Genomic DNA, 27,934 nt, shown 5'->3' with positions numbered 1-27,934 from the left:
TAGCGAGGGGCGGGGCATAGTGGGATGACTGCAGCCTGTGTTATCATAGGTAGGTGGTGAGCATGAGGCAAGGAAAAAACTTCCTACGTTGCTAGAAAACCCAAAGCTAAAAAAAAAAATTAAAAAAAATTAAGGAAAAAAAAATAACTCGCCATACTGTACCGTGCTGTAAAGACCTTAGACTGGTGGCTGCCCTGTGACTGGTGAGTGCCCTGCCAATGCAAGGCAGAGACACCGAACCAAATGTACCCTAATCCCGATGCCCCCGCTAAGGTCTTCTATCATTGGTCAGTGCCTCTCTTGAGGTAAGCGGGTGGGCAGCAATGAAAAAAAATATACTGCCTCCACGACCGCCCCTCATTCGACTTTTTTTTCCTCTTCTCCTTCATACTCCATCCAAAGGAAACAACACAAATAACCATCCCCATCCTAGGTTCTTGTCGATTCTCGTCATTCTCACGAGACTCCTGATCCTAGTCGATATCAGCTTTTTTTCTCAACCAAACGACACAACGGCGCAGTCTTCTCCAATAGAAGTTCTGCCCTCTTTTTTCGCTTCCGTCACCCCGCGATTTATCAACTCTAGATCGAGCTGTGCTTGATCTAGATTTTCCAAAGCCTCAACCGCAAATATGGCTGACAAGGGTCTTGAGGATGTCCCCGAGGGTGAGTTATTGCGTCCTTCACGCTGCCATCGCCTTCACGATGCGCTTGGGTTCCTGAGCGGCTCATGCAATAAGAACAAGCCACCCGTATCACCAACAGACTTGCTGACCACACATGCCTTGCAGGACAGATCGAGTCCAACTACGATGAGACCGTCGACTCCTTCGATGACATGAACCTCAAGTCTGAGCTCCTCCGAGGTGGTAAGTGTCTCCCACACCTCAACAAATCCCTCGCATGCCGCTTACAATAATCCTTAGTCTATGCCTACGGTTTCGAGCGTCCCTCTGCTATCCAGCAGCGTGCTATCATGCCCGTTATCAAGGGTCACGATGTCATTGCTCAAGCCCAGTCCGGTACTGGAAAGACTGCCACCTTCTCCATCTCTGTTCTCCAGAAGATCGACACCAACGTTAAGCAGTGCCAGGCTCTGATCCTTGCTCCTACCCGTGAGCTTGCTCAGCAGATTCAGAAGGTCGTTGTTGCCATCGGAGATTTCATGCAAATCGAGTGCCACGCTTGTATCGGTGGTACCAGTGTCCGTGAGGATATGAAGGCCCTTCAGGACGGCCCCCAGGTTGTTGTCGGCACTCCCGGTCGTGTTCAGGACATGATCCAGCGCCGTTTCCTCAAGACCGACAGCATGAAGATGTTCGTTCTCGACGAGGCCGATGAAATGCTTTCTGTAAGGAAAACAACTTACCATTGAGATCCAAATGCTAATATCACCTCAGCGCGGTTTCACCGAGCAGATCTACGATATCTTCCAGCTTCTCCCCCAGTCCACCCAAGTTGTCCTTCTCTCTGCTACCATGCCCCAGGACGTTCTTGAGGTCACGACCAAGTTCATGCGTGACCCTGTCCGCATCTTGGTCAAGAAGGACGAGCTTACCCTGGAGGGTATTAAGCAGTTCTATATTGCCGTTGAGAAGGAGGAGTGGAAGTTGGACACCCTCTCCGATTTGTACGAGACTGTCACCATTACCCAGGCTGTTATCTTCTGCAACACCCGCAGAAAGGTTGACTGGCTCACCGACAAGCTCACTGCTCGTGATTTCACTGTCTCCGCCATGCACGGTGATATGGACCAGGCTCAGCGTGACCTGATCATGAAGGAGTTCCGATCTGGCTCTTCTCGTGTTCTGATCGCCACTGATCTCTTGGCCCGTGGTATCGATGTTCAACAGGTTTCCCTGGTCATCAACTATGATCTCCCTGCCAACCGTGAGAACTACATTCACCGAATTGGTCGTGGTGGCCGTTTCGGCCGAAAGGGTGTCGCCATCAACTTCGTCACCGCTGAAGACGTCCGCATGATGCGTGAGATTGAGCAGTTCTACAGCACCCAGATTGAGGAGATGCCCATGAACGTTGCCGACCTCATCTAAGTTCAAGCTAAAAAAAAATTGAAAAAAGCAACACGGGTCTTCCAATATCCGTTACCAGGCTGCCTCATCAGCTATTTATGAGTGGACGATACAGGGCAGCCTGACATCTTTGGGAGGAGCTTACGGAGAAATCTCTTGTGGCAGTTGTTGATAGATCTCGTTTCTAGAGTACCGCGCTGGAAGGGCGGCAGGCCTTCCCATTCGAGCTGCCGCCGATCCGGAAGGTGACCGTCGGGGAGGAGGTCAGAACTTCGACTTGGCCGCATGGCAAAAGGCTTCGGGGGCAGTCCTTTGCGCCCTTAATACCTTTGGGGGGTGCATTGGGGGCTACCAAAAGTAATGCAACGGTTTTTTTTAACCTGCTTTTGTCTCTGTTATTTAGGGTGTCGTTATCATGATGAATACTTTTCCTTTTTCTATTTCAAGATTTTGACCAAATTTCGCGTGAATACACATGCCGAGTGACTTGATAGGATGTATCTGAGTTATGGTCTAATAACATGTCGATATCCATAATTACTATTTATTCATTCACTCCTTCAGTGCTACGCGTCTCTACGACATTTAACGACTTGAAGAATGCTACCTTCTGAAGGTCACTGTACCGTCGACAAATTAGATACCAATTTGATGATAAAATAAAGTACCTAGTCCGATAGCCTGCAAAGCCCTCGTAAGCGAAAGTATTGTGTGTAGCTCGTCATTCCATCGTCTTCATCATCCTCTGCACATGCTCGAATGTACATCCATACCCAAATTACAGTACACTATATACGACTCCTGCTATCTTTGAGGAGAGTGAAACAAAGGAAAAGTCAAAGATGAAGTGGACCCGAGTCAAATCTTGGATCTGCCCGTCGTAACGCCATGTGTGGTATCGCCGCCCCATGATATATAAACCCAAACAAGCCGTGGCCTAAAGAACGCGGCTGAAGCTCGCTGAGCCAGAACTAACAAATTAATCAAACCTGCATTTTTGTCTTTTCGGGAAAAAGTCAACACCATCTAGTAGCCCTGACCAAAATGAGTCTGCGTAGGAGGTGGACTCCTGACAGCCTGGCCGGCATAGGCACCAGGGATAGGGACAGCCTCATAAGTGGGTTCATCAGTGCTCACAGGCCCGTGTTGCGAGACTTGGACAGTGGGGATGGCAGGAGGCGAGGCCTCAGTGGGTGTGAAGGCAGATTGATTTAGCTTGGGAGTAGCAGAAGGGGCCTTCATAGGAGGAGCCTGGAGCTTGAAGCCAGTCTCCTGGGCAGCAAATTGAGACTTGGGCTCAGCAAATTGGGTACCAGGCGTGAAGGTGGTGGGGTTCTCGCTGATGTCGGACAGGTTTCGATAGGCAGCGGGAGGGTGACGGGGGGACATGGCATAGGCGCTGAGAGCGGGAGACTTGGGGCCGAAGCCGGGAGTGTTTGGAGCAGACTGGCTGCGGAGCTGGGCGAGGTAGAGGTCGGATCGAGCACGGTCTCGCATGTCCATAGACTTGAAAAGACGTCGCTTTGTGTAGTAACGATAGAAGACGACGCTGTAGAGGAGAATACAGAGAACCTCGATGACCACCTCGATGATGATGCAGATCATGGCCCAATTCTGAAGACGGCAAACAAGAGCATAGTCGACTTTCTCACCGAAGACTTCAGATCGATGGTTGTTAACACAAGACCAACCCCACATATCCTGGTTTCCGCTGTTGTTCCTCGAGTTCTGGAAAATAACAGCAGTGACAACCCATAGAATCAAGGCAAGAATAAACTATATGAAGTCAATGCTAGCTCAAGCCAAATCCACGAGGTACGTGACTTACCCAGCCAATGGCGAACATGGTATAGTAGGTACCAACTTTCTCGGCACGTCGATGACCACCTCGACAGTAGGAGATGAAAACAACAATACAAGCGACAAGAGACACGCGTGCCATGGCAAGAACAAGTTTCTGGGGCCATGCGCTGGTGTTCTTGGCCCATGAAGGCATCTTGCTTTGATCAGGCAAAGCTTTGGTAGCGTTAAAGATTGTAAATGAAGCAGAAAGCATGGCAAGGATAATAAGAGAGCAGCTAAAGTTAACACCACGGAGAGCGAACTTGGCCAAGCGGACTCGGGCCTTGATTTTCTGTCAAAGTGTAAGTGGAATGTCGCAGAGTCAGTTGTTATGGAGGAGTTACATACTACATCGCGCGCTTGCTCCTTGTCAGTTGACGCCTCGCGCTTCTCCAGAATATCTTCCTCCCGAAATGTTGGACTCAGGGGATTCTTGAGATGAGCAGGCGTCCCTGGCACCTTCATGGCACTCTTGAGTGGCGTCTTGGGAGTCATTGGGACGGGAATGGATTCTCGCCGGCCGATATAGCCAAAACCAACGTCTGCGGGTTGAGGTTGAGCAACGTGCGACTTCTCGGGGTCGGCAAAGGGGGACCGAGCCTCGACGGGTGAGTGAACTGAAGTAGCCTCAGCAAATCGAGGAGTTCTGGGTTTCAGAGAGCCGTCCGAGGATGAAGATTCCGAGGTACCAGGCCGTGCTGAAGCGAGGTTGAGTGCGGCAGGCCGCCTCCTATCTTCTAGAGAATGGTCAGTCAGCATCATGGATCGTTGATCGCCATCAGCTCTCTCCCTCAGATCAAAGACGAACCTGGGCCAGCCATGTTTATAACAGGTGAATGTGTGAGAGGAGAAAGATATCAACAGAAAGATGTGCAAGTGGATGTATAAGAGCTTCGACGCAGTCCAAGCTCACAGCCGCAATAGAACAGAGCAAATTGCAAAAGAACAGAGAGACCAGCTATCGAAGGATTGGGAGAGAAGTCCGGCCTGGCGGACTCGAGTGGGAAATGGCGAGTTTTGAGGTTGGCGGCAACATAGGGAAGCAGCACTCTCATTCGACACCATTAAAACGCCAGCAACGGGACAGGGCATGAGAGAGGGGGAGATGCCGAGAATAGTAACAGAGGATGGCCTTACCAGAAAGAAGGGCGGATAGCAGCAAGACTTGTGATAGGCAGATGCCAGGCGCCCGTTAAGTGACTCGGTTTGGATTTAGACGCCCAAGTGATTGTGAGGATGTGAGGTCAAACTCCGCTGGCCTGGTTTTGTCAGCGGCAGTCGGCGCTTGAGAACTTTGTGTTGCTGAGGTTCGTAATACCAATATAGGTATGAACTCTGAGTCCTCTGTAATCTTGAATAATTTAGGATCACGGGCGGTATGGAAACAGAGAGGGGATCACAAGAGAGATTTGGGACAGCTGCGGTGTTATGTGAAGCGGTACTGTATTGTGCGGACAGGGTACCCAGTCCTCCCATGACCTCGAGACACCAACAAGGCAATTGTCCCATTGAAACAGCGTTACTCGGCTGGAATTGTCCGGGACATCTTTTGCATGGTACCTGGGTAGGTCCCTCATGTCGATTGCCCATGCTTGAGCAATATCACTGGATGGCAGAAGTTGCCCGGCGGTTAAAGGACATGGTGTTGAAGTGTGGGTCTTTGATAGAGGGCACCATTGTTGTCCTATTGGCTGTGCCAGGCAGCCGCTCTTTGGTCCCTGGACGTTGATCTGCCGGTCTGATAGGCTGCTACCTGCAAGCGCTTCACATCTTTACTTCTGTATGACCAATCAGCACTGTGGGGGCCGTGATGAGCCAGATGGCCATCCAGCCACCTGCAGGCTTCGGCGGCAACAAACGAGTTTTGTTTCGATATGCTGAGATCCATGCTTGAGCCTGGGGTGTGGCCCACCAAGGATGTTGCATTAAGCATCTGTCAGGGTGACTCGGTCCATCCAAGCTTACCGAAGCTTTATTTTCGAGCAAATGCATGCATTTTCCTGAGCACCTCAGGTGGCCAGCGTTTTTATCCATCTTGGCAACCGGATGAGTGACTTTTCAGCTTGAAGGCATTGGTCGAGTTGGTAGTTGGTTGCACACGGTATCCGGAAATTTGTCCAAGATGCAGAATGCAGTCATGGTCGCTCATGGCTGTGCTGTAACAGTGAGACACCATGAACACAACAAGCTATATCCCCATCCAAGGTTACATGTCAAGACTTTCTAGGAAGGTCAGTGATGATTCGGGATACACAAGTTGATCAAAATAGCATCAAACCCCATGGCATATGCAAGCATGTCTTGAGAAGTTTTTTCCAATTGTGCAGCAATACTCATAGAAGTCTTGAGAAGTCGAGAGTTCTTGACTTGAATGTTTGATAATCCAAGGAGGCTGGCTGATGCATTCCATATGTAACTGATTACCTCCACTGCTTCCCCTCATCTTGGCGTCTAGTGGAAGGCTAAATCCCTGGCACGTGATCACCTAGGAGTAGTCTACAGTATATCATTGCCAATCTGCTCCTAAGCCCAGACGCATCGTCAATCATATAGTCGTTAACATGTATATATCCATAAGCTGCTCATTTGCTGAAAGCGGATGACAACAATGATTGTTTGATTCCTGATTCATTCCATGAGCTTCGGGAGGTCCTCTCACAAAGCAAGTGCCCAAGGTATATATATAGGCCGATTGTTTCGACGTGAAAGAAAAGAGGAGGATTTGAGACGAATTAAGTCTTGACAGGCAATGATTCATTCCGAAACCATGAGGCGCCTTGAAGCCTGCTGGCTTGTCCTATACTATTGCCATGATGATACTCTGTAGTACGCTTTGCCTCAAGACCTATGATGGGCACGAAATAATTGACATAATTGATAATGCCCGCCTCTTATCAGAACTATATGGTCGCTTAAGAAGGAAAATAGCCACACAACCAACACCCATCAACGCCAATCCGCGATGAAACATACTGCTCCAAAGTCTCTAGGTTAGGTAGGTATCTTACAGTATGGATTCTTCTCGTAATCTGGAGAACCTTCACTGCCTGGTATCATGCCCGGAGGTGAGACACGTTGTATACTTTGGCCGAAGCTCGCCCGAGGAGGGGCATCAAATCCTTATCGCTCTATCGTGCCTAATCTGGCTTAGCGTAAGAGTCATAGCCATTTCGAGAGACTGCACACGAGGAATTTTGCCATCACCAAGGCGAAATACGCAAAATCTCGGCTCTCTACCAGTACGACCCGCAACCTGGAGAACCACTCGTGAGACCTTCGAATATTGGACTGTAGTTTTCTACCGATCCAGCCGACCGATTTCCCTACTCGAAACCGCTCTCCCGCTACTCTACGACCGAAAAACCACTTCTGAAATACCGTCCAAATTGCCCCGCCTTCATCATGTCTGCCAACGGCGACCCCAAATACGACGACATCGAGTCTGAGTCTGACTCCGGCGAGTCTGTCGGCCACAACGAGGCTGGCGACGAGAAGCCCCTCAAGTCGGCTCTCAAGAAATCCAACCCAGCTATCGCAGAGCCCGCGACTCAAAAACCTCCTCTGCCCCCACAAACAGACCCCAAAGATCTCGATGTTGCCAGCCTGACCCCCTTGACGCCCGAGATTATTGCCCGCCAAGCTACTATCAACATTGGTACCATCGGCCATGTAGCTCACGGAAAGTCCACCGTCGTCAAGGCTATCTCTGGTGTCCAGACAGTGCGTTTTAAGAACGAATTAATCCGCAACATTACCATCAAGTTGGGCTATGCCAACGCCAAGATCTACAAATGTGACAACCAAGCATGCCCTCGCCCTGGATGCTACCGCAGTTACAAGAGTGAGAAGGAAGTTGACCCTCCTTGTGAGAGAGATGGTTGTAGCGGTACTTACAGGCTATTGCGACACGTCTCGTAAGTTGATCCTTAATTCAAACCCGTGTACGGAATAGTGGCTGACGTTTACAGATTCGTCGATTGCCCCGGTCACGATATTCTCATGAGCACCATGTTGTCAGGCGCCGCCGTCATGGACGCCGCTCTCCTTCTCATCGCTGGTAACGAATCTTGTCCTCAGCCCCAGACCTCCGAGCACTTGGCTGCTATTGAGATTATGAAGCTCGACAAGATCATCATTCTCCAGAACAAGGTCGATCTTATGCGAGAAGAGGCTGCGCAGCAGCACTACCAATCCATCCTCAAGTTCATCCGAGGAACTGTCGCTGGCAAGTCCCCAGTCATTCCCATCTCTGCCCAGCTCAAATTCAATATCGATGCCGTCAACGAGGCCATTGTCAACACCATTCCGGTTCCTCCCAGAGACTTCAGCATAGATCCTCATATGATCGTCATTCGATCATTCGACGTCAACAAGCCTGGTTCTGAGATTGATGACCTCAAAGGTGGTGTCGCCGGTGGTTCTATTCTCCACGGTGTTGTCAAGCTTGGTGATGAGATCGAGATCCGACCTGGTATTGTCTCCCGAGACGATAGCGGTGCCCTCAAATGTACACCCATTTTCAGTCGAGTCGTCTCGCTCAACTCCGAAGCCAACGACCTCAAGTACGCCGTACCCGGCGGTCTCATCGGTGTCGGCACCCGAATCGATCCTACTCTGTGCCGAGCCGATCGTCTGGTCGGTTTCGTCTTGGGTCTCAAGGGCCGCCTTCCCGAGATCTACAGTGAGATCGAGGTCAACTTCTACCTTCTCCGCCGCCTGCTCGGAGTGAGGACCGCCGATGGTAAACAAGCCAAGGTTGCTAAGCTCGCTAAGAACGAGGTTATTATGGTCAACATTGGCTCTACCTCGACTGGCGCCAAGGTTGCTGCTATCAAGAACGACGCTGCTAAGCTTGTCCTGACCAGCCCCGCCTGTACCAATATCGGCGAGAAGGTTGCTCTGAGCAGACGTATTGAGAAGCATTGGCGTCTCATTGGTTGGGCTACCATTGCTGCGTAAGTTCCCACATACATGAGTCCCCCTATTACAGAATAATTTAACTGACTTCCATTATAGTGGTGTGACCCTCGAGCCCAGTACTGCTTAGACTATCCACCTAGACCAACGAACAACTTAAGCAGCTTTTTCGCATGATTTCCCGGCTACATGACATGAAGAGCTCAAGAACGCCGAATTGCAGAGGCAAAGCCCCAGACGGCATTTTGAGTAGACGGTTGGCGCTGGAGGGGGGCCTGGTGTTTGGTGGTCTTTTACAAGAGAGCATGGGGACGAAAGAATAAGGAGAGCTAGATGAGTCCATGCCATGAGCTCTAAAGAGCATGTGGCTGTGACTAGTGGATGAGAAATGTAGTTACGCTGGCAATGCGTCGAGGTTACACCAACCTCACAGGGAGTCCCAAAAGTTTTAGCCAAACGCTCATAGCACGAATGAAGAGATTTCATGACTAAACTCATATGCAGCATCTATTTACGCGTTTTGCGCGCGTGCTTGACCAAGTTTTCTATGACGCCTTCGAATGCTTCTCGATCGCCAATCTTTTCGTCGGTTCTCTTCTTCCAATATTCCAATGCTTCCTTGGCCGCTTCCTGCAAACCTTCCAGTTTGGCTACGTGCGCTTTCAATTCCTCATCAGTCATACCATCAAGCGCTTCATCTGTTGTTTGGCACAAATGACGAGCAGCCACAAGGTCCAGTTCGGGTTGTGGTGGAGGCCCGCGCCGCTTTCTTGTCGAGGCTGATGGCTTCCCTTGGGTATCAACTGATGTAGATGAATTGTTACCTTCGCCCTGCCGTAACCTAGATATAGACCGGGAATCTGTGGACGTTCTAGGCGACAATGAAGGGACGTTGAGAGAGGGAAGAACAAGTTTCTTCTGCTTAGAGGCTGGGAGGATCTCGTCGAGATCGACGGGAACACCGAGTGACACGAGAAAGAGGCGGCGTGTGCGAGAGCGGATCCAATCAGGGGGTGCGAGAGGAGGTGGCGCTACCAGTTGTGACCAGAGAGATGCGGACCTTGCTGTGAAAAACACCGAGTCTTTGGAGAGAGGTGGGAATGTGGGAAGATCGAGTTCTTCTGGGGGGTATAGAGTAGCGAGGAAAGGCTCCAAGGCAGATACGACTGCCTCTGGATCGAGTCCATCAAAATCGGGTATGGACTAGGTACACAGTGGTTAGCGAAGTACAAGGGGCATAGCCTAGATATATCTTACGAATGGTAATCTTGATTGCTGCGAAGGCTGTGTGGCAGTGGGCGCTGGTGTCTCTGCTTCCTGGAAGCCATCTTCAAAGTCATCGAAGTCATCGTCCTCATTACCCTCCTCGAAATCATCAAAGTCGTCGCCGAAATCGTCGTCGCCATCATTATCTTGTTGTGGTTCGTCATCGCCATCATCATCGTCAGCATCTCGTAAAGAAGTAGCTATGGCACAGGGGCTTTCAGAAGGTCCATCTTCTTGTAATTTCGAGTCTGCAGTATCGGGTGACGGTCTTGAATTATCTACGCGGGCGAGTCTCAGTTGTCAATGATCATTCTTTTGGATTTTAGGACTTTGCTACTCCCGTACCAGAATTGCTGTCAACATGTGCGCTCTCGCCTTGAATCTCCTTGACCTGACCATCAGAATCCACGAGAATGTCTGGGGAAGCATCTGCTTTGCGCCTCTCCTCATATTGAATTGAGTGCGACCGGCTTCTAGCCCCAGGAGCCTCCTCTACGATGGTCGTGGGCGCTTTGATTTCGGGGGTAGAGGGAGCATTTTGAGATGCACCCGTCTCCGGAGCAATCGCAATCTCGTCAGGCTGAGCATCCTGCCCCCGCATCTCGTATGCTTCAGTTCCCGGAACCTCGCCGTGTGATGGCTGATCGTCGACCTTCTCGACTCGGGTCTTTGGAATTGGTGAACTAATCTTGGGGCTTCCCGCGCCAGATGCCGCATCGGTAAACTGGTCGTCGGATTCGGACTCCTCAGCTACAACATGTCAGCAAGGGTAGTCGATTGTCCGACAATCGGTGCCATCATACCAAGTTCGTGGGCTCCAGGGTCCTCAACGGGAGCACCCTTGGGAAGCTCAAGCTTCTCGGCGTCTGTCATGATGACGAGAGTTGGATTGAAATGGTGTCTCGAGATCTAACTGGAACGTGCGGTACTGATGGTCGGCGTAGGGTGCAAGGAACACAGGGCTAACAGCTGAGCAGGCTTAATGGCTTTAACGCGGTATTGGGGGAGCCTGAGGTGCTGAGGTGAGGGCGGTAAAGTGCAATACGACTGCCGTTCAATGAGGGCCTGCGCACAGAACGACTCGATGCTAGTTACAGCAACGAAATTTATTAGGTAGAATATGATCGGTACGAATAGATCAAGAAAAGAGGCCTAGCAGTTCGTGAGAAGCTACCTCACCTAAGGTTAGTAGGTATTGCCCATGGTAAGGTACCTGGTAGAGCTCAAGTGGTCAAGTATCACGTGGGGCTACCGAAGCTGGCCTCTTTCCACTTCCTTAGGTAACTCAGTTGGGCGGCTCTTGTCCATCCCATCCAACCCATCCATTCGCGATCCTTGGCTTTGAGTTATCCCTGTGTATCAACCTTAGTGTAGAACACGGCATGGTCACCGTATTTGGGTCGTACGGTTCGATTGACGCCACGATCCTTGGCATATTGGTCCATTAGTTATGTTAGTGAGACTGCATGAAACTTGAAAGGAACGATGCAACCAGTAATCTTCGATGCTCGTAACCTTCATTGCTACCGGCCTGCCTACTAACCTTAGGTACCTTACCTACTCTACTGTTTGGGTGCATTAGCATAGATCAGGAAAGTCGAGATGATGACTGCTACCTGCGCGGTTCATTGTCAAGCTTTGGCACAAGATCTATATATCCTTCATCTGCAGCTGAAGCACAATGCTTACCATGTTCAAATAGACCTACATAAAACATAATACCTATCGTCCCATTGAGACAATGCCGCATCTCCCATTGTGCTTCCTATCATTGTTATAAGCGAAAGGATCTCAACTTAAAGACTGCTCTATCATACATATGGAGCATCTTCAATTCGAAATGTTTTCACCACATACTGAATGTTTACGAGCAGAAAGCTAAACCAAGGCAGCGTAGCCCATGACTTGTGTTGTATTACCACAATGAAACATTTTACCACTATAGAACTTTAATTCGTGGGTGTCATGCCCCAAAGCTCTGTCTTTTAATTCACCTGTTGTAATTTGTTGATATTTTGACTTGATCAAGATCCGAAGTTAGAGCCAAACTGGAAAGGTAAATACCGTTTATAACGTACCTGAGGTACCTATAGAGTGAGACGGTTGCAGAAGCAGACTAGCGTGGACACGAAGCAGCCAGCGGTAAATGCTCATCTCAAGACGCGTCTCCACAAAAAAAAGCTCCCAAATCCTATGCGGACCAGCCGCCTCCAACACATCCGTTGCCATCAACGACCACAATCTTCCCATTTCGATTTACATAGTCATCATCCCAGTTCCTGCTTTCGACTACTGGGAAACTCCTTTTTCGAAATCTCGATACTTTTCTGAACTGGGTCAGGTGCTCGCGACCGATAAATTTCCCGATTCGAGCAGGCTGATTTCGGCATTCAGCTCCCAAGATGTCGTTCAGCTTCGGAAACGCAAGCTCTTCCAGCGCGCCCAACAACACGACATCGACTGCGCCAGCTTCGGGCAGCCTTTTTGGAGCAGCTACAGGAACTCCTAGCTTCTCATTCGGCTCTATTGGTGGCTCTGCCAGTAACACCACAACCCCGACCAGCAGCGCAACCAATATGTTTGGTCAACAAAGCGGTGCCTCGGCGCCGAAGCCTGCCAGCAATCTCTTCGGCGGCGGCGCAAACGCGATCAACACTTCTACCACTCCCTCTTCTGGCGGTATATTCGGTGCTGGTGGCTCTACAACTCCTGCAACAGGTGGTCTTTTTGGGGGTGCTTCGTCTACCACGCCAGCGGCTACTTCAGCACCTTCTAGCGGTGGATTGTTCGGTGGTGGTACCAGCAACTCAACGGCCCCTGCGTCTTCGGGACTGTTTGGAAACAATGGGACTAATGCAAACAAGCCAGCCACTGGTCTCTTCGGCGGTGGCAGCTCTTCTACCACTACTAGTAATGGCGCTGGTCTGTTCGGCCAGAACAATGCCAACCAGGCAGCGACAGCTACCCCTTCTTCTGCACCCACAAACCTTTTGGGAAACGCTGCCTCTGGGGCCGCAACGCCTGCTAAACCAACTTTCGCTTTACCATCTACGACTCCAGCAGGGGCACCACCTGCCGACTCTTCGAAGCCTGCTGGTGGATTATTTGGGAACACAGGCGCGCAAGCATCCAGTGGAAACTCTAGTCTATTCGGCGGAGCGAAACCTGCGAGCACGTCTGCTCCTTCTGCCCAACCCAGCACTACAGCTGCTGCATCACCCAGCGGTCTCTTCGGGGGTGCGCAGTCCGGAAGCGCTGCTCCTACCGGGGGTCTTTTCGGAGCGAAGCCGGCTTCAGCCTCTACCCCCGCAGCCGGAGGCCTATTTGGTTCAAAGACTGAAGGGGCTCCGCCTGCTGCGACTTCGCAAGCCGGAAGCACGGCCTCCTTATTCGGTGCCAAACCTGCAGCTCCAGCGACTACAACTCCAGGCTCGACACCGGCGAGTGGCCTCTTCGGCGGCGGCGCAACAACTTCTGCTGCCTCAGGCGCTTCTGCCACAACAACAGCTGGAGGTTTGTTTGGAAACAAACCTGCAACGACTGCAACTTCTACTGCAGCTCCGGCCACAACTTCAGCAAGCGCTGGCAGTCTTTTTGGCGGCGCCCCCAAGCCATCTACTGAGTCATCTACTTCGAAGTCAGCCGGTGGTCTGTTCGGAGCACCTGCATCCAGTCAACCAGCCGGTTCTGCAGCTACCACAACTGCAACAACTGGTGCAACAACTACTACTACTGCCCCTGCGGTTGGCTCAACTCCTGCTGCTGCCAGCAGCCTGTTTGGTGCGAAGCCTGCCACAGACGCCAGCAAGGATGCAGCTAAGTCTGCGACTTCCAGTGCCACCCCTGGGGCTCTAGGCGCTTCCACGACTGGCCCAACATCCCAGATGGCGCGACTCAAGAACAAAACTATGGAGGACATTGTTACACGTTGGGCATCCGATCTCTCCAAGTATCAGAAGGAATTCAAGGAGCAAGCCACCACTGTGTCGACCTGGGACAGAAGCCTCGTGGATAACGGTGAGAAGATTCAGAAGTTGTACTTGGATACATTCGAGGCTGAACGAGCCAGCCATGAAATCGAGCGACAACTTGCTGCTGTAGAAAGCCAGCAAGATGAGCTCGAGGCTTGGTTGGACCGATATGAGTCTGAGGTTCAGGATATGTTTGCGAAACAGCTTGGTCCTGGCGAGCAGTTAGCTGGCCCTGACCAGGAACGGGAACGTACGTACAAGCTTGCGGAGAAGCTGACGCAACAATTGGACGAAAAGTCGCGTGATCTCTCCAAGATGGTCAAGGAAATCAATGACATCTCAGGAACATTGAACAAGGGTGCAAAGCCTGAGGACCCTGTAAGTTACATTCCATTTTTATTACCCTGGATAAGGTTTGCTAACCCAGTACACAGCTGAGCCAGATTGTTCGGGTCCTGAATGGTCACCTTACACAATTGCAGTGGATTGATGCTAATGCCTCGTCGCTGCAAGCCAAGGTTGCGGCTGCTCAGAAATCAAGCAGTAACCTAGGAAGTCATTATGCTGGTTCTGATAACGATGCGGCAGAGAGCTTTTATCGTTCTTATATGGGTCGACGATGAGGAGGAGTAATAATTATTGGCTTGGAGTTTTAGGCAAGGAATTCGGGTAATTCTGTATCAGACATGAATGAACACGGAGAGAAGACGCGCAGTAGAGCTCAGTTGAGAGTAACAGGGATGCGGGCAACATATGGAAATCCAATGTTGAGGAGTGTAAATGCGTGATTGTTCTTGTACACTAGTTTACCTTAGACTATGGGAAAAAGACAAGCACTGGAAGAAGTGCAATCTCAAGTCAGGTCGAGTTCCCCCAATTGAAAAATATACATCCATCGAACTTGGCGAGCGGGATTGAACCTCACTCAGAGCTGATGGTTCCTCCCCGCAGCCTTTGCCGGGGGTTATCCGGTAATCCGAGGTATGAGTTGTTTAGTTCTTCTCGCCGCCCTGCTCACGGGTGATCTCGTCACTGAAGGGAATTGAAGTTAGAGGTATGCTCAACTCGGGCCCGTCAACTGCACGGATGGTACATAGGTAGCTTACATGTGCTTGGAGAGACGGTCAAGGTGCTGCTGCTGCTCCTGGAGCTTCTTCTTGAGCTCGATGAGCTTCTCCTTCTCGCGCTGGCGGATAGCGTAATCCTCGCTGGCCTTTTCCCGTCGCTGGAAGGCATCACTAGAGAATGACAAATGTCAGAATGCTTCAATCGCCGTGTCAATTGGACCGTAGACCGAGAACTCACCCGGAACCACCGGTGGGACGGACTGAACCAGTAGCTCCCTCAGTCATGACGCGAGGAGTGGTAGAGAAGCATCGAACAGGCCGGAAGGCGGCTGTTTGGCGGAAGGTTGTGCGAAGCATGTTGGTGTTGAAGTTTTGGTTTTTTTATCTTGGCTTGCTAGTGACCAGGAAGGATTGGAGATGTGCTTTGTTTTGTAGCCGATGACGTTGGAGGGTTGCTGGTGAAAGAGTCGGCCATGATCTGACGACGAGCTCAGGCCAAGGGTAGAATGCCATGGTCGCCTTAGGCCGTTACCTGATATTAGCACATGACCGGCTGGTAAAACCTGGTACTGGGTTAACAATCGTGGCCGGCCTAGCGGTAAATCCCGGCCTCCTCCGCCTGCAAGCTCGGATCTGGGTCATGATCTTTCAGCCTACGAGACAACCGAATTGAGCCAGCCAGGGACCAGGATATAGCTCTAGGGTGCCGGGTCAGGCATAACTACCCTAGATTGTACGAAGTTGCACTTAAGTTTATCGGTATTTTAGATAGTATGAAGCTCGGGTTTTCCTTGCATTTGATACCCGACCTTCACAAGCTAGGTACTAACCTATGGATGGCGCATCACATGTACCACACACACAGCTTGGTCTCATAGGTAGCCATGGCATGACATCAGAGCTCTCGTCAGGTGGGGGGTTTTATCAGGGTTTATTCTAAATACCTAGGTACTTAAGTAGTACTAGACATAATACCATAATAGGTACTAAAGTAGGTACCGTACGGTGTTCCATGCTACCCACTAGCTGATTGAGTTATCAGCATATGTAGACCTCGAGAGTTTCGGGATAGCTGCTCTGGCAGGCAGAGGAAGTTATATTGGAAGTTTTGGATAATGACGTCAGTGAAACACGTAGATAAACTACCAAAGCAACATAATATACGCAATCCAACTGTAACCCGGGTATGTGCCCCGCCAATTCATCAATGAAATCGGATGCCTCAACTTTGTCGGAGTAATACAATACAATGCCAGCTATCTCGCGGGTTTGCAAGTCTGAGGCGATACAGGCGTCCGAGGCAAGGTGTATCCACTACAGAGCAGTCAATCGACTTAGTTGAGAGCGAGATCTCCTTCGTGTTCCAACATGAGAATGATGAGTCTGACCAGCAGAATTGAGATTGCCGTTCCTGTCCCACAGCCAAAGTCTCGTGTCGGCACTTCTGTGGCTGTTCCGAGCACACCAACAGCCTGGCTAACAAGGCAAAAGAAGCAATCAGGTCGGTCGCATGATGACGATGATGACACTTGACACCATGGACCCCTCATTCATTTTTATTTTTAATTTTTAATTTTATTTTGGTAAAGTCGCCTTGTCTATTAACGTGCCCGTTTGTTAGCCGTTGACGTGTCTTTCCGCTATTGTTAACGGCTTTTGTCGGCCAGAGATTCAAGGCCAAAAACATAGTTCTTAACGTCGAGATGCGAACTAAAAAGAACCATGGACAGTTCTATGGGACCACCTAAGCTGAAAAGTAAGGCGTGACTGTTCGGCAGACGAATTACATAGGTAGGGAGATAATGTAGTAAGGATGCCAAGATCCAAGACCCATCACCCATCAATGCGAGGCCTCAATGGAGGCCCATTTCGTTTGGCAACTTAATCGTGACGAGACAACCTAATGAGATTAAGCATGAATGAGAAGAACGATTGTCCATTGTTGGGTGTCCACTGAAGTTCCAAGGCCCAGCAAGTTTCAATGGATCACCATGGCAGGTAGGTGGAGGAACACCTATTGGGTGGGGGTGCTGCTAATCAATGTACGTACATGGGGCTGACGGCCCGGCTGCTGGCTGCTGGAACTGGCAGTCACTGCCCAGAGGTGCCCCTTCCTCGATATCTCTCGCGCTTTCGTCACCCCCAACCAATAACTTGACAATAACTCCGCCGTCTAACTCTCTCAACTCAACTCGTTCCGCAAAACCAAACCACTTCTTTTTTTCCATCTCTCTTGGCCCCATTCGCCATCTGCCAACTCCTTCAACTGAAGCTCCTCTCAGCCGAATTTTGTTTATTCGCTTTCCCTTAAACAATCCCTCAAGCTACTATAAATTTCCACGACTCAAGGTACGTATCTACACTTCTGCCCAGCTCAACACTTCTACTTGTGAACAAGAACCCTCGCCATGTCCTGTTGCGGCTATCTCGTCTTCTTGTTGTCGTTTGTGTTTGTGTTTCGTTGTGCCCTTCCACCACCCCCTCTGTCGTCATTGCCCCCCTCCTCAGACCGAAACGAACACGCACCCATTATCCCCCTTGGGATCTCCGGGCGCCTTCACCACTACGATTAAGCGATAGCCGCCCTATCTGTACTGCCAACGACGAAAACGCCTTATTTCGAGGCTACTCATCGTTTAGTTACCTTGCGGTACTCGTTGTCGCTTGTCGCCCATCTCAGGAGGCCGTAGTCTGAGAAACCCCTCCGCCACTGACAGGCCTAAGAGCGGGGAGCCTCACCGAGTCGTCGCCGCCGCTCTAGCCACGCACTAGGCGCGCAACTGCCTCTCCCTTTATCGCCTAAAACCGTCGACTTATCGCCCCTCGCCCACTTCGAAGCTTCCTTCATCATTCCATTACCGTTGCTTTCACCAACGCATACACGAGCTTGCGCCGTTCGACTCTACCACTCTCTTTGTGCCTGCCTGCCTGTGTCTGCAAATATCGCTTTTATTTGCTTAGTCTGACAAGCTTGACCACCCCCTTTACTAACTGTCCTGAAACACAGTCGCCAAACATCAACAAAATGGGCCACGAAGACGCCGTCTACCTTGCCAAGCTCGCCGAGCAGGCTGAGCGATATGAGGGTATGTTCTAGGACTCAACACAATATGTCAACCGCGCGCTAACGTATGGGGCGCGCGCCCATTGTAGAGATGGTTGAGAACATGAAGATTGTCGCTGGTGAGGATCGAGATCTCACTGTCGAGGAGCGAAACCTTCTCTCCGTTGCCTACAAGAACGTCATTGGCGCCCGCCGTGCCTCCTGGCGCATAGTCACCTCTATCGAGCAGAAGGAAGAGTCAAAGGGCAACTCTTCTCAGGTTACCCTTATCAAGGAGTACCGACAGAAGATCGAGGCCGAGCTTGCCAAAATCTGCGACGACATTCTCGAGGTTCTCGACCAGCACCTTATTCCCTCTGCCAAGTCTGGCGAGTCCAAGGTTTTCTACCACAAGATGTAGGCGCCAACTCATCACATCCTCTTGCATACTTTTATTGACCAGTCTTGCAGGAAGGGTGACTACCACCGTTACCTTGCTGAGTTCGCCATCGGTGACCGCCGCAAGGACTCTGCCGACAAGTCCCTCGAGGCCTACAAGGCTGCTACTGAGGTTGCTCAGACTGAGCTTCCTCCTACTCACCCTATCCGCCTGGGTCTTGCCCTCAACTTTTCAGTTTTCTACTACGAAATTCTCAACGCCCCTGACCAGGCTTGCCACTTGGCCAAGCAGGCATTTGACGACGCTATTGCTGGTACGACTCGCGACTGCTTTCATTTGGCCAACATTATACTGACACGGTTTTCACAGAGCTCGATACCCTGAGCGAGGAGAGCTACAAGGACTCTACACTGATTATGCAACTGCTCCGTGACAATCTTGTGAGTTTTCTGATCGCTTATTTTCACCTATTCGACGACAGCTAACACAACGACAGACTCTCTGGACCTCCTCTGAGGCCGAGACCTCCGCTGCTGGTCAGGCCGAGGCTCCCAAGGAGGACGCACCTGCGGCCGCTACCGAGGAGCCAGCTGCCCCGGCCGAGGAGCCTAAGGCCGAGTAAGGAGTCGACTAGTGATTTGTCTATGCAGGTGTCAGGTGGACTGGTGTCTACGGAGTGTGGACGGAAGACCTCGTTTTTGATCAAGAGCTTCGGCATCGTTTCAGTACAGACAATGGCCATGGAAAGGACTGGGTTTTTCACCAAAGGGCTGGCTAGGCGAGTCTATAACAGAACACTTTTACGTTCTGCTCTTAGACTGTTAATGCGTTGGCCGTCTGGACAATAAAAATACTAAAATTACTTTCAATACACGAAATATATGACTAGTGATGACGCAGTTGAAGAAACTGAATTGGGATGTTTTTGGCATGCAAGCAACAACACTAGGTTATGGTGCAAGGTATCTTGTCTGATTGTTGGCCGGGTTCTTGGATCATGGATCCTGGCTTGGTTAGTTTATGCCCTTGCCAAGATACAAGCGGATAGGGTTTCAACCGTAATAAGATTATGAGGAAGCCGCAAAGTCAAGTCAAGTCTTTCAATGTTTTATCTGAAGGATGTGGTTGTTGTTCATCCTCAATAACGGCAAAGTGAACTCGAAGCCACAAACTACAGTCGAGACAGCCAACCACAAGCTCTCCCTCATCACTCACTTCTTCCAAGTCTGCTTCGCAAAACTCATAGCTGTGCTCATTCCCACAGCGACAAGGGCGGTACCAGCATTCCTGATCCTCATCAAATGCCAGATCATCTAGGTCAACATTTTCCACGCCGGTCTGAAAAGAGCCATCTCTCTTGTCGCTTGGGCGAGACACCCGCAGAGCGGCGTCGTAAGCTGCTCGAGAAGAAGGGTCGGAAAGAGTGTTGAGAGCAGTTGTGATTTGGTCGACTGTGAAGCAAACAGAGGATGGATCTGAATTTGTGACTTTGTCTGGGTGGTTACGGAGGAGGGCCCGGTGATAGGCGCGCTTTATGAGAGATGTAGAATCGTGCTGTGTGTCGAGTAGCGTGGGCGTGAGGCCGAGGACTTGATAATGTGTTGCCACCTCTGGTGAGGTGACTACAGCCTGTGAAGAGGCCATGCTAGAGGGTCGAGTTATGTAGATGCGCGTTAGTCAAGTGAAATCTGGACAGCTAAAAGCTTGGAAGGCTTCAGCGTTTGATATCACGTGATACACATTCAACGGAGATGGATGGAGCTATTGGTGATATCGTAGATATCCATCTACCTTGGGTTACGTGGAGAAATGAGTGTCATATTGATGTTAGTTGGTGCACAAGATAAGAAGTTCATGTCCTAGAACCTCCAGACGCAGTGGTAGTTGGATGGTCTGTACTCTACGGAAGGGAGGCTGGATCTCGAGTGCACAACCGTTCTCGACAAGACGGTCGCTGATATTGTTGTACATAAAAATACATGGTGAATGTATAGGGCGAGCCAAAGCAGGCATTCTATCTCTCTTCTTGCTGTTTATTTGGGGAACTTGGTCCAACCGTATTTGCCCACCTGTTGATGTAGTTAGCAAAACATGCTTCCCTGGACGATCAAGGCAGTTAATCTTTATTCTTACCCTCTTCCAGCGCTTGATAAGACTGGGCATATCCAGCATGGCTTTTCTTCTCGTCTCCATCCTGCAGTATAGTTAGTCAATGTTGTTCTAGGCTCATTGCAACCTATAGCCAGCCAGTACAGCTGTGATGGCCATGATGGGACCGTTCACTTACTTTGCAATCATATGTCGTTCGTGAATATGACCCTTGACCTTCTGTCCTACACCAGTACCCTTGACTCTCAGACCATGCTCAACCCGGTGAGCCAGCTTGTACTCAGTGCCCTTTCGTGTTTCTGGCAGCAGATCCTCAACGCCGTTCTCACGGGCCATCTTGACCAACTCAGCCTGACGACGCTGCGAGTAGACAGGATCCTGCCATTTGCCAGTCACTGGGTGCTTGTAGAAGCGGAAAGGGTTCGGCCTCTCCTCTTGGTATCGGGTCTTTGGGGTATTTTCGGGGAGGATGGCGGCGGGAGGATAGCGGGCAAAGAAGCGCTGTAGTGGTGCGGGCAGCGACTTTGCAAGCCCAATGAACTGTGATGTTGACGCCATGGCAATTTACTGAAAGGCAACCGGTTGCATGCCCCGGAACTGAAAGAATGGTCACGAATCTGGAGCTTTCTAATCTTCAAGGCTACGGTCCCCAAGTTTTCAGGTAACTACTGAGCCTACCTACCTAAACAGACCCTCGGCCCGCCCACGCAGGTGGACCCCCGTCGTTATTCATCAGCCAATGATTCGTAAAAGCACCAGGAGCTAAATCCACACTTCCTCAGCCTTGTCAACTCTTGTCATTCAACAACATCATCAGTCATCGCTTCTATTTGTGGTGGGCGACTGCCTAATAGAAATCTTGTAATAACGTATCGCTCTCTTGTATATAATCCTTCATCACACAAAATGCCCCTCGATATTGAAGAAATCTTGCGGCAAAAGAAGGCTGCAGATGCCGCAGCTGCAAAGCCTAGGTTCATCCCCAAGGCCGAACGAGAGCGACTAGCAGCTGAAAAGGCAAAGAAGGAGGAAGACGAGCAGAAGCGCAAGGCTTCCGAAGACGCACAGAAACGGCGAGAGGAAGAACAAAAATGGGCCGCCAGATCAAACGGCCCTTCAAGGCACAACGATTCCACGAATGGATCATCGCGCGTACCGACGGGGCCCAAGGCTATGAACCAGGAGAATGGGCGTGATCGAGATGTGTATAGAGATCAAGGACGAGGGAGAGGAAGAGGAAGAGAAGGTCGGAAGGGAGATAAACAGGCCGCGGATAAGCAGTCTGCAGAGGATATCGAGGCCACTCTTCTCCGGTCACGATACCTGGGGCCCCAAGTCAACCAGCAGTCCAACTTTTCGGCGAAGAAGAAACGAATGCGAACAACAGAGAAAAAGTTCAATTTCGAGTGGGACGCTGATGAAGACACGTCACGCGACAACGATCCCTTGTATACTCGTCAGGCCGTCAACCACAATGGATCATTCGCCGGTGTTGGTGGAGAATTCGACGATGAAGCCGAGGAGCGCGCTCGCAAGAGAGCTCGAATGATAGAGCAGAGAGATCCAGAAAATGGAAAAGAGAGAGCAAAGGGCATCATGGAAGACTTCTTCCGGGCACGCGACAAAGCGAGACAACGAGCTGATCGAACAGGACTGGGCAAGCGATGGACTGAAAAGTCTTTGGAAGATATGCGCGAGCGGGATTGGCGAATTTTCAAAGAAGATTTTGGAATCGCTACAAAGGGCGGTATGATTCCGAATCCCATGCGAAGCTGGCAAGAATCGAATCTCCCTAAGCGTTTGCTCAACATTGTCGAGGATGTGGGTTACAAGGAGCCGACGCCCATTCAGCGAGCTGCAATTCCTATCGCGCTGCAAGCCCGCGATCTAATCGGTGTAGCTGTCACTGGTTCCGGAAAGACAGCCGCCTTCCTGCTACCACTGTTAGTCTACATCTCTGATCTACCGCCCCTCGACGAGCTCAATAAGAACGATGGCCCCTACGCTCTCATCATGGCCCCGACTCGAGAACTGGTGCAGCAGATCGAGTCCGAAGCCAGGAAATTTGCTGGCCCCCTCGGCTTTCGCGTTGTGAGCATCGTCGGTGGCCACTCTATCGAGGAACAAATGTACAACATGCGCGATGGTGCTGAGATCATCGTTGCTACACCGGGTCGTCTTATCGACTGTCTCGATCGACGAATGCTCGTCCTAGCACAATGTTGCTATGTCATTATGGATGAAGCAGATCGTATGATCGACATGGGTTTTGAGGAACCTGTTAACAGGATCCTCGAAGCACTACCAGTCAACAACGAGAAGCCGGATACGGAAGATGCAGAGGACGCAACAAAAATGAAGCGTTATTTGGGTGGAAACGATCGTTACAGACAGACCATGATGTATACAGCAACCATGCCGCCTCAGGTGGAAAAGATTGCGAAGAAGTACCTCCGCCGTCCAGCCGTCGTCACCATTGGTAATGCAGGCGAAGCCGTTGACACTGTCGAGCAGCGTGTCGAGTTCATTCCCGGCGAGGACCGCCGCAAGAAGCGTCTGCAAGAGATACTTGCCTCGAACGACTTTGCGCCACCCATTATTGTCTTTGTCAACATCAAGCGCAACTGTGATGCTGTCGCCCGGGACATTAAGCAGATGGGTTGGACGGTTGCCACACTCCATGGTTCCAAGACCCAGGAACAGCGAGAAGCTTCTCTCCAGTCAGTGCGCAACGGCGCGACGCAAGTTCTCGTTGCAACTGATCTTGCTGGCCGTGGTATCGATGTTCCCGATGTCTCCCTCGTCGTCAACTTCAATATGGCCCCTAAAATCGACAGCTACACTCATCGTATCGGCCGAACAGGTCGTGCTGGCAAGAGTGGTGTTGCCATTACTTTTCTGGGTCCTGAGGACGCTGATACCATGTACGATCTCAAGCAAATCCTCAGCAAGAGCTCCATCTCCAAGGTCCCAGAAGAGTTGAAGAGACATGAGGCTGCACAGTCAAAACCAGTACGTGGTGACGGCGGAGGATCAAGGAAAGACAAGGAAGAAGGGTTAGGGAAAGGAGGCTGGTAGACACTGATCCTGGAGAATAATTTAGGCGACATGAAATAATTGAAATGAAAAGAATACATTAGTCTCGTCAACTACAAGAAAGAATCTGCAGAGTGAACCCATTTATAAATATCACATGCACATCTCGCATCAATTCTTTCCTATATCTGGAGCACACCCACTGCCAAGCACACACTCTTTCACACGTCTTCCTTTTATCTTATCTTATCTACTCCAGCTTTAGCTGCTCAAACTGCTTGATGGTCTCCTCGAAGCTGTTAAGCTCTTGCTTGGCATCTGCCAATCTCTTCTCGTCTGTCTCGCGGACGGCGTCTGAGACCTTCTCAAGGTAGCCAGGGTCATTGAGAATCTTTTCCTGTTTTTGAATGTTGCTCTTTGCCTTGTCGAGCTTCTTCTGCGCCTTGGCGATCTCGGCATCAAGGTCAACGCGGCCCTTGACGTGAAGGAAAACGGAGGCCTCGGTTGAGACAGGATAGGCGACGCACCCGGCGGGTCTATTAGCGTCGGGGTTGAGGATCTCGACTCCCTTGATACCCTTACCGCTCAAGGTCTTAATAGAAGACGACTGCTCCTTAACGGTGGTGAGAGCAGTATCGTTGTAGGCCTGGATAATAACTATGAATGAGTCAGTAAAAATTGTTTACGGGATCACAGGGTTATAGCACTTGCCCTCAGCCTCATCCTTGAGGGCGTACTCAGCCATCAGTGAGCGAGCGGCCTTGGAGCAGCCTAGAACAAGCTCGTAAGCGCGCTCAGACTCGGGGTCATTAAGCTTCTCGTGGTAGACGGGGTACTTCGCGACCATGATAGACTTGGTCTGATCCTCAGGTCGTCGGGGCATTCGTTGCCACATCTCCTCAGTGATGAAGGGCATGAAAGGGTGAATCATGGCGAGAGCGGCCTCGAGAGCAGTGTAGAGAGTCTGGACAGCAGACTCACGCTCCTTTGGAGTACCGTCACGGATGATGGCCTTTGAGTTCTCGATGTAGACATCGCAAAGCTCGTTGTACCAGTAGCGGTAGACGATCAATGTTGACTTTGAAAACTCGCGATCCTCAAGAGCACGGTTGATCTCTTTGGCCGCGGTGTTCATCTTGTGAAGAATCCACCGCTCGGCAAGAGTTTCGCCACGGACAACCCCTGACGTCGAGGGAGTGAAGTCCTTGGGGAGACTTCCCAGAACATATTTGGTAGCTTGGAAGATCTTGTTACAGAACTTGCGGTATCCGTGGATAATCTTGACATCTAGGTTGATATCACCACCACCGGTTGTGGCGTTAATCATGGTGAAACGCAGGGCATCAGCACCACACTGGGGGATACCCTCGGGGAAGGCAGTCTTCTGATACTTGGTGGCCTTTGTAACCTCGCTGGGGTGTAGGTTACCTTGTAGAAGCTTGTCGTGGAGAGACTGCAACTGGATACCTGAGATGACATCCAGGGGATCAACGACGTTGCCCAAACTCTTACTCATCTTACGACCTTCAGAATCTCGAACAAGACTGTGGCAGTAGACCTCCTTGAATGGGATATCGCCCGTCATCTTGAGACCGAGCATGATCATTCTGGCAATCCAGAAGAAGAGGATGTCCCAACCGGTCTCGAGGACCTCTGTGGGATAGAGAGTTTGGAGGTCGTGGGTGTTGTTGGGCCAGCCGAGGGTGCTGAAGGGCCAGAGCCCAGAGGAGAACCATGTGTCGAGGACATCCTCATCTTGCTCAAGTGTATATGTCTTGCCAGGGAGTGCAGCATTAGCTTTCTCCTCAGCCTCCTCTCGTGTTCGGCCGGCAAACCAGAGCTTCTCCTCAGGGATGTCTCCAGCGCCGCCCTCGATCTTAGCGTAGTAGACGGGACATCGGTGACCCCACCAGAGTTGCCGGCTGATGCACCAGTCGTTGATGTCCTCAAGCCATCGGAAGTAGCTCTTCTCAGCAGTCTCTGGTCGGATCTTAATGCGCCCGTCTCGAACAGCAGCCAAGGCAGGCTCAGCGAGTTCCTTCATGCGGACCCACCATTGGGGTTTCAGAAGAGGCTCAATGATATCTTTAGACTTTTCGCACAGAGGGACCTTCATAGCATTGTCCTTCTTGTCAACATATAGACCTTTGGCCTTGAGATCATCTTGGATAGTGTAACGGACGTCGAATCGCTTCTGGCCCTTGTAAGCGCCGGTGTTCTCGTTCATAAGACCATCGTCGGTCAAGATGTTGATAAACTCAAGACCGTGCTTCTGGCCGAGAGTGAAATCGTTAGGATCATGAGCTGGAGTAAGCTTGACAGCACCGGTACCGAATTCCATGTCGACATACTCGTCGGCGATGATGGGTAGCTTGCGGCCCTCGATAAAGGGGTGGATGGCAGTCTTTCCGATGAGGTGCTTGTACCTCTCGTCCTTGGGGTGGACAGCAATGCCGGTATCACCAAGCATAGTCTCAATACGGGTGGTGGCAACCTCGACAAGCTCATCGGAACCTTCAATGGGGTATTTGAAGTGGACAATGACGCCGAACTCGACCTTTTTGTCGTAACCAGGGACTTCGAGCAGGGTACGGCCAGTCAACTCCTTGTTGACGACCTCGAGGTTGGAAAGCGCGGTGTTAAGCTTGGTGCACCAATTAACAAGTCGGTTTGCTCGGTAGATAGTGCCCTCCTCGTGAAGCTTGACCCAGGTCTCAGTAACAGCAGCAGACAAGTTCTTGTCCATGGTGAAAGCTGGTTTCTGTTAGCAGTTATTTCTCCTCAGAATGGGTTTGGGGCTGACGTACCCTCTCTGCTCCAGTCAAAGGATCCTCCCAGGCTGGTCAGGGCCTTGTTGATGCGCTTATGGTATTCGTCCTTCCACTTCCAGACGGTGTTAACAAATTCCTCACGGCCAAGGTCATGTCTTGTCTTGCCCTCCTTTCTCCAAAGCATGTTCTCAACAACGCTCTGCGTAGAGATACCAGCATGATCACATCCGGGCAACCAGAGGGTAGTCTTGCCTTGCATACGGTTCCATCTAATCATCAGATCCTGAAGGGAGTCACCAAGTGCGTGACCCATGTGCAGAGCACCAGTGACATTGGGGGGAGGGTGAACGATGACGAACTTGCCCTCGTCCTTGACGCTTCCATCGGGCTTGAACTCGGGTTTGAAGAAGCCCTCCTTCTCCCACCAGCTATACCATGCAGACTCGACCGCAATGGGGTTGTAGGCTTTAAAATGGGGGTCTTCAAATGACCGGATTCGCTTCTTCTCGCCCTCCGGGGTGTCTTCGACGTATTCGGGGAGAGGCTCCTCCTCGACCTTCTTTTCCTTAGGCTTCTTTTCTTTGACAGCTTTGGGGGCGGTGGCAGCGGCCTTTTGCTTCTTTGCTTCGAACTTGGCCTGTTTCTCGGCCTTCTTTCGTTCCTTCTCCACTGTGAAATCATGTCAGGGGATGCACCCGAAACTGTCAATGGACTGCGTATTACGTACACTCCTTCTCAGTCTTCACCTTGGGCGCACCGGCTGCGGCTGCTGCGCCGGCATCTTGACCTGTAGCGTGCGCACCGGTGGCAGACTCGACAATCTCCTTCTTCTCCGCGGCGGGAACGGCTGGAGGAGTGCTGGTAGCGTCCTGGATGCCCTCGCTGGCGGCGACTATGATGTTATGATTAGTATCAGCGTTATTATATGCAGAGGGCTGTAACTAACTTGGGTTTCCTCGCCCACTGTTGGTCGCCATATTTACTCGCGTGGTTGTTAAGGGTCGGCTTGCTCTTGGGGAAACAGATCGCACCCTCAGTGCTCGAACCGCGAGTCTGAACGTCGTGCCGGAGATGACTGAATGAAGCCCGTAACTTGAGGGCTTCAAGCAATGACCTGCACCTCAAATTGATATAGGTAGATGTTGTGTGACTCTTAACAGCTCACTCAGCTACAACACTGCAATTTCGAGGATTGAGTCACCCACCCGCTTCTTCTGATGGTGGGGGATAACTTTTAGTTAGTTCATGGAGGGGTACAGAAAGTGTGGCGTAGTATGTATAATGCAGTACCTAGGTACTAATCTATTTGCCATGTCCAATCACATCAAATCATTAGAAATAATGCCCAATGCGGCTCATCTTGTGTGACTAGTTAATTCATTGATAAGTGTTGATCATCACTTACTTAGATAGTATACTCACTCATTGTTATTCTGATGACTCTTTTCTTTACACCAACGATATCGGACCACCTCCACT

The 27,934-nt window shown here is 50.8% G+C and overlaps 11 protein-coding genes; 5 read left to right on the top strand and 6 right to left on the bottom strand.

Annotated features, from left to right (window-relative positions):
* Positions 1-632: 632 nt before the first annotated feature.
* Positions 633-2,054, top strand: FFUJ_03031 (probable translation initiation factor eIF-4A; the record flags this gene model as incomplete). XM_023574832.1 has 4 exons in its annotated part: positions 633-666; positions 792-869; positions 927-1,351; positions 1,401-2,054. 4 exons carry the CDS (start codon positions 633-635, stop codon positions 2,052-2,054), a joined length of 1,191 nt encoding a protein of 396 aa, XP_023428118.1.
* A 1,005-nt stretch (positions 2,055-3,059) lies between these two features.
* Positions 3,060-4,696, bottom strand: FFUJ_03030 (uncharacterized protein; the record flags this gene model as incomplete). XM_023574831.1 has 4 exons in its annotated part: positions 3,060-3,809; positions 3,862-4,167; positions 4,224-4,612; positions 4,684-4,696. 4 exons carry the CDS (start codon positions 4,694-4,696, stop codon positions 3,060-3,062), a joined length of 1,458 nt encoding a protein of 485 aa, XP_023428800.1.
* Positions 4,697-7,277: 2,581 nt separating this feature from the next.
* FFUJ_03029 (probable translation initiation factor eIF-2 gamma chain) lies at positions 7,278-8,922 on the top strand (the record flags this gene model as incomplete). XM_023574830.1 has 3 exons in its annotated part: positions 7,278-7,789; positions 7,844-8,830; positions 8,892-8,922. The coding sequence occupies 3 exons, from the start codon at positions 7,278-7,280 to the stop codon at positions 8,920-8,922; spliced, it is 1,530 nt and encodes a 509-aa protein (XP_023428117.1).
* A 377-nt stretch (positions 8,923-9,299) lies between these two features.
* On the bottom strand, positions 9,300-10,931 carry FFUJ_03028 (uncharacterized protein; the record flags this gene model as incomplete). XM_023574828.1 has 4 exons in its annotated part: positions 9,300-9,995; positions 10,050-10,336; positions 10,404-10,808; positions 10,862-10,931. The coding sequence occupies 4 exons, from the start codon at positions 10,929-10,931 to the stop codon at positions 9,300-9,302; spliced, it is 1,458 nt and encodes a 485-aa protein (XP_023428116.1).
* A 1,529-nt stretch (positions 10,932-12,460) lies between these two features.
* FFUJ_03027 (related to nuclear pore protein NSP1) lies at positions 12,461-14,652 on the top strand (the record flags this gene model as incomplete). XM_023574827.1 has 2 exons in its annotated part: positions 12,461-14,407; positions 14,464-14,652. The coding sequence occupies 2 exons, from the start codon at positions 12,461-12,463 to the stop codon at positions 14,650-14,652; spliced, it is 2,136 nt and encodes a 711-aa protein (XP_023428115.1).
* A 369-nt stretch (positions 14,653-15,021) lies between these two features.
* FFUJ_03026 (related to H+-transporting ATP synthase inhibitor precursor, mitochondrial) lies at positions 15,022-15,453 on the bottom strand (the record flags this gene model as incomplete). XM_023574826.1 has 3 exons in its annotated part: positions 15,022-15,061; positions 15,136-15,267; positions 15,335-15,453. The coding sequence occupies 3 exons, from the start codon at positions 15,451-15,453 to the stop codon at positions 15,022-15,024; spliced, it is 291 nt and encodes a 96-aa protein (XP_023428114.1).
* A 2,668-nt stretch (positions 15,454-18,121) lies between these two features.
* FFUJ_03025 (probable 14-3-3-like protein) lies at positions 18,122-19,161 on the top strand (the record flags this gene model as incomplete). XM_023574825.1 has 5 exons in its annotated part: positions 18,122-18,182; positions 18,250-18,556; positions 18,611-18,852; positions 18,909-18,979; positions 19,036-19,161. 5 exons carry the CDS (start codon positions 18,122-18,124, stop codon positions 19,159-19,161), a joined length of 807 nt encoding a protein of 268 aa, XP_023428113.1.
* A 464-nt stretch (positions 19,162-19,625) lies between these two features.
* On the bottom strand, positions 19,626-20,183 carry FFUJ_03024 (related to Caj1p; the record flags this gene model as incomplete). The annotated part of the gene is made up of 1 exon (XM_023574824.1): positions 19,626-20,183. One exon carries the CDS (start codon positions 20,181-20,183, stop codon positions 19,626-19,628), a length of 558 nt encoding a protein of 185 aa, XP_023428112.1.
* Positions 20,184-20,572: 389 nt separating this feature from the next.
* FFUJ_03023 (probable ribosomal protein YmL25, mitochondrial) lies at positions 20,573-21,206 on the bottom strand (the record flags this gene model as incomplete). XM_023574823.1 has 3 exons in its annotated part: positions 20,573-20,608; positions 20,673-20,733; positions 20,827-21,206. The coding sequence occupies 3 exons, from the start codon at positions 21,204-21,206 to the stop codon at positions 20,573-20,575; spliced, it is 477 nt and encodes a 158-aa protein (XP_023428111.1).
* Positions 21,207-21,554: 348 nt separating this feature from the next.
* FFUJ_03022 (probable U5 snRNP 100 kD protein) lies at positions 21,555-23,726 on the top strand (the record flags this gene model as incomplete). Its single annotated transcript, XM_023574822.1, has 1 exon — positions 21,555-23,726. One exon carries the CDS (start codon positions 21,555-21,557, stop codon positions 23,724-23,726), a length of 2,172 nt encoding a protein of 723 aa, XP_023428110.1.
* A 208-nt stretch (positions 23,727-23,934) lies between these two features.
* FFUJ_03021 (probable valine--tRNA ligase) lies at positions 23,935-27,432 on the bottom strand (the record flags this gene model as incomplete). XM_023574821.1 has 5 exons in its annotated part: positions 23,935-24,330; positions 24,379-26,438; positions 26,492-27,124; positions 27,183-27,347; positions 27,402-27,432. 5 exons carry the CDS (start codon positions 27,430-27,432, stop codon positions 23,935-23,937), a joined length of 3,285 nt encoding a protein of 1,094 aa, XP_023428109.1.
* Between the last annotated feature and the right edge of the window lie 502 nt (positions 27,433-27,934).

The sequence above is a fragment of the Fusarium fujikuroi genome, chromosome FFUJ_chr03, assembly GCF_900079805.1.
Source record: "Fusarium fujikuroi IMI 58289 draft genome, chromosome FFUJ_chr03".
Taxonomy (NCBI): Eukaryota; Fungi; Ascomycota; class Sordariomycetes; order Hypocreales; family Nectriaceae; genus Fusarium; species Fusarium fujikuroi.
The sequence above is the reverse complement of the archived record's forward strand: the minus strand, read 5'-3'. Positions and strand labels throughout refer to the sequence as shown.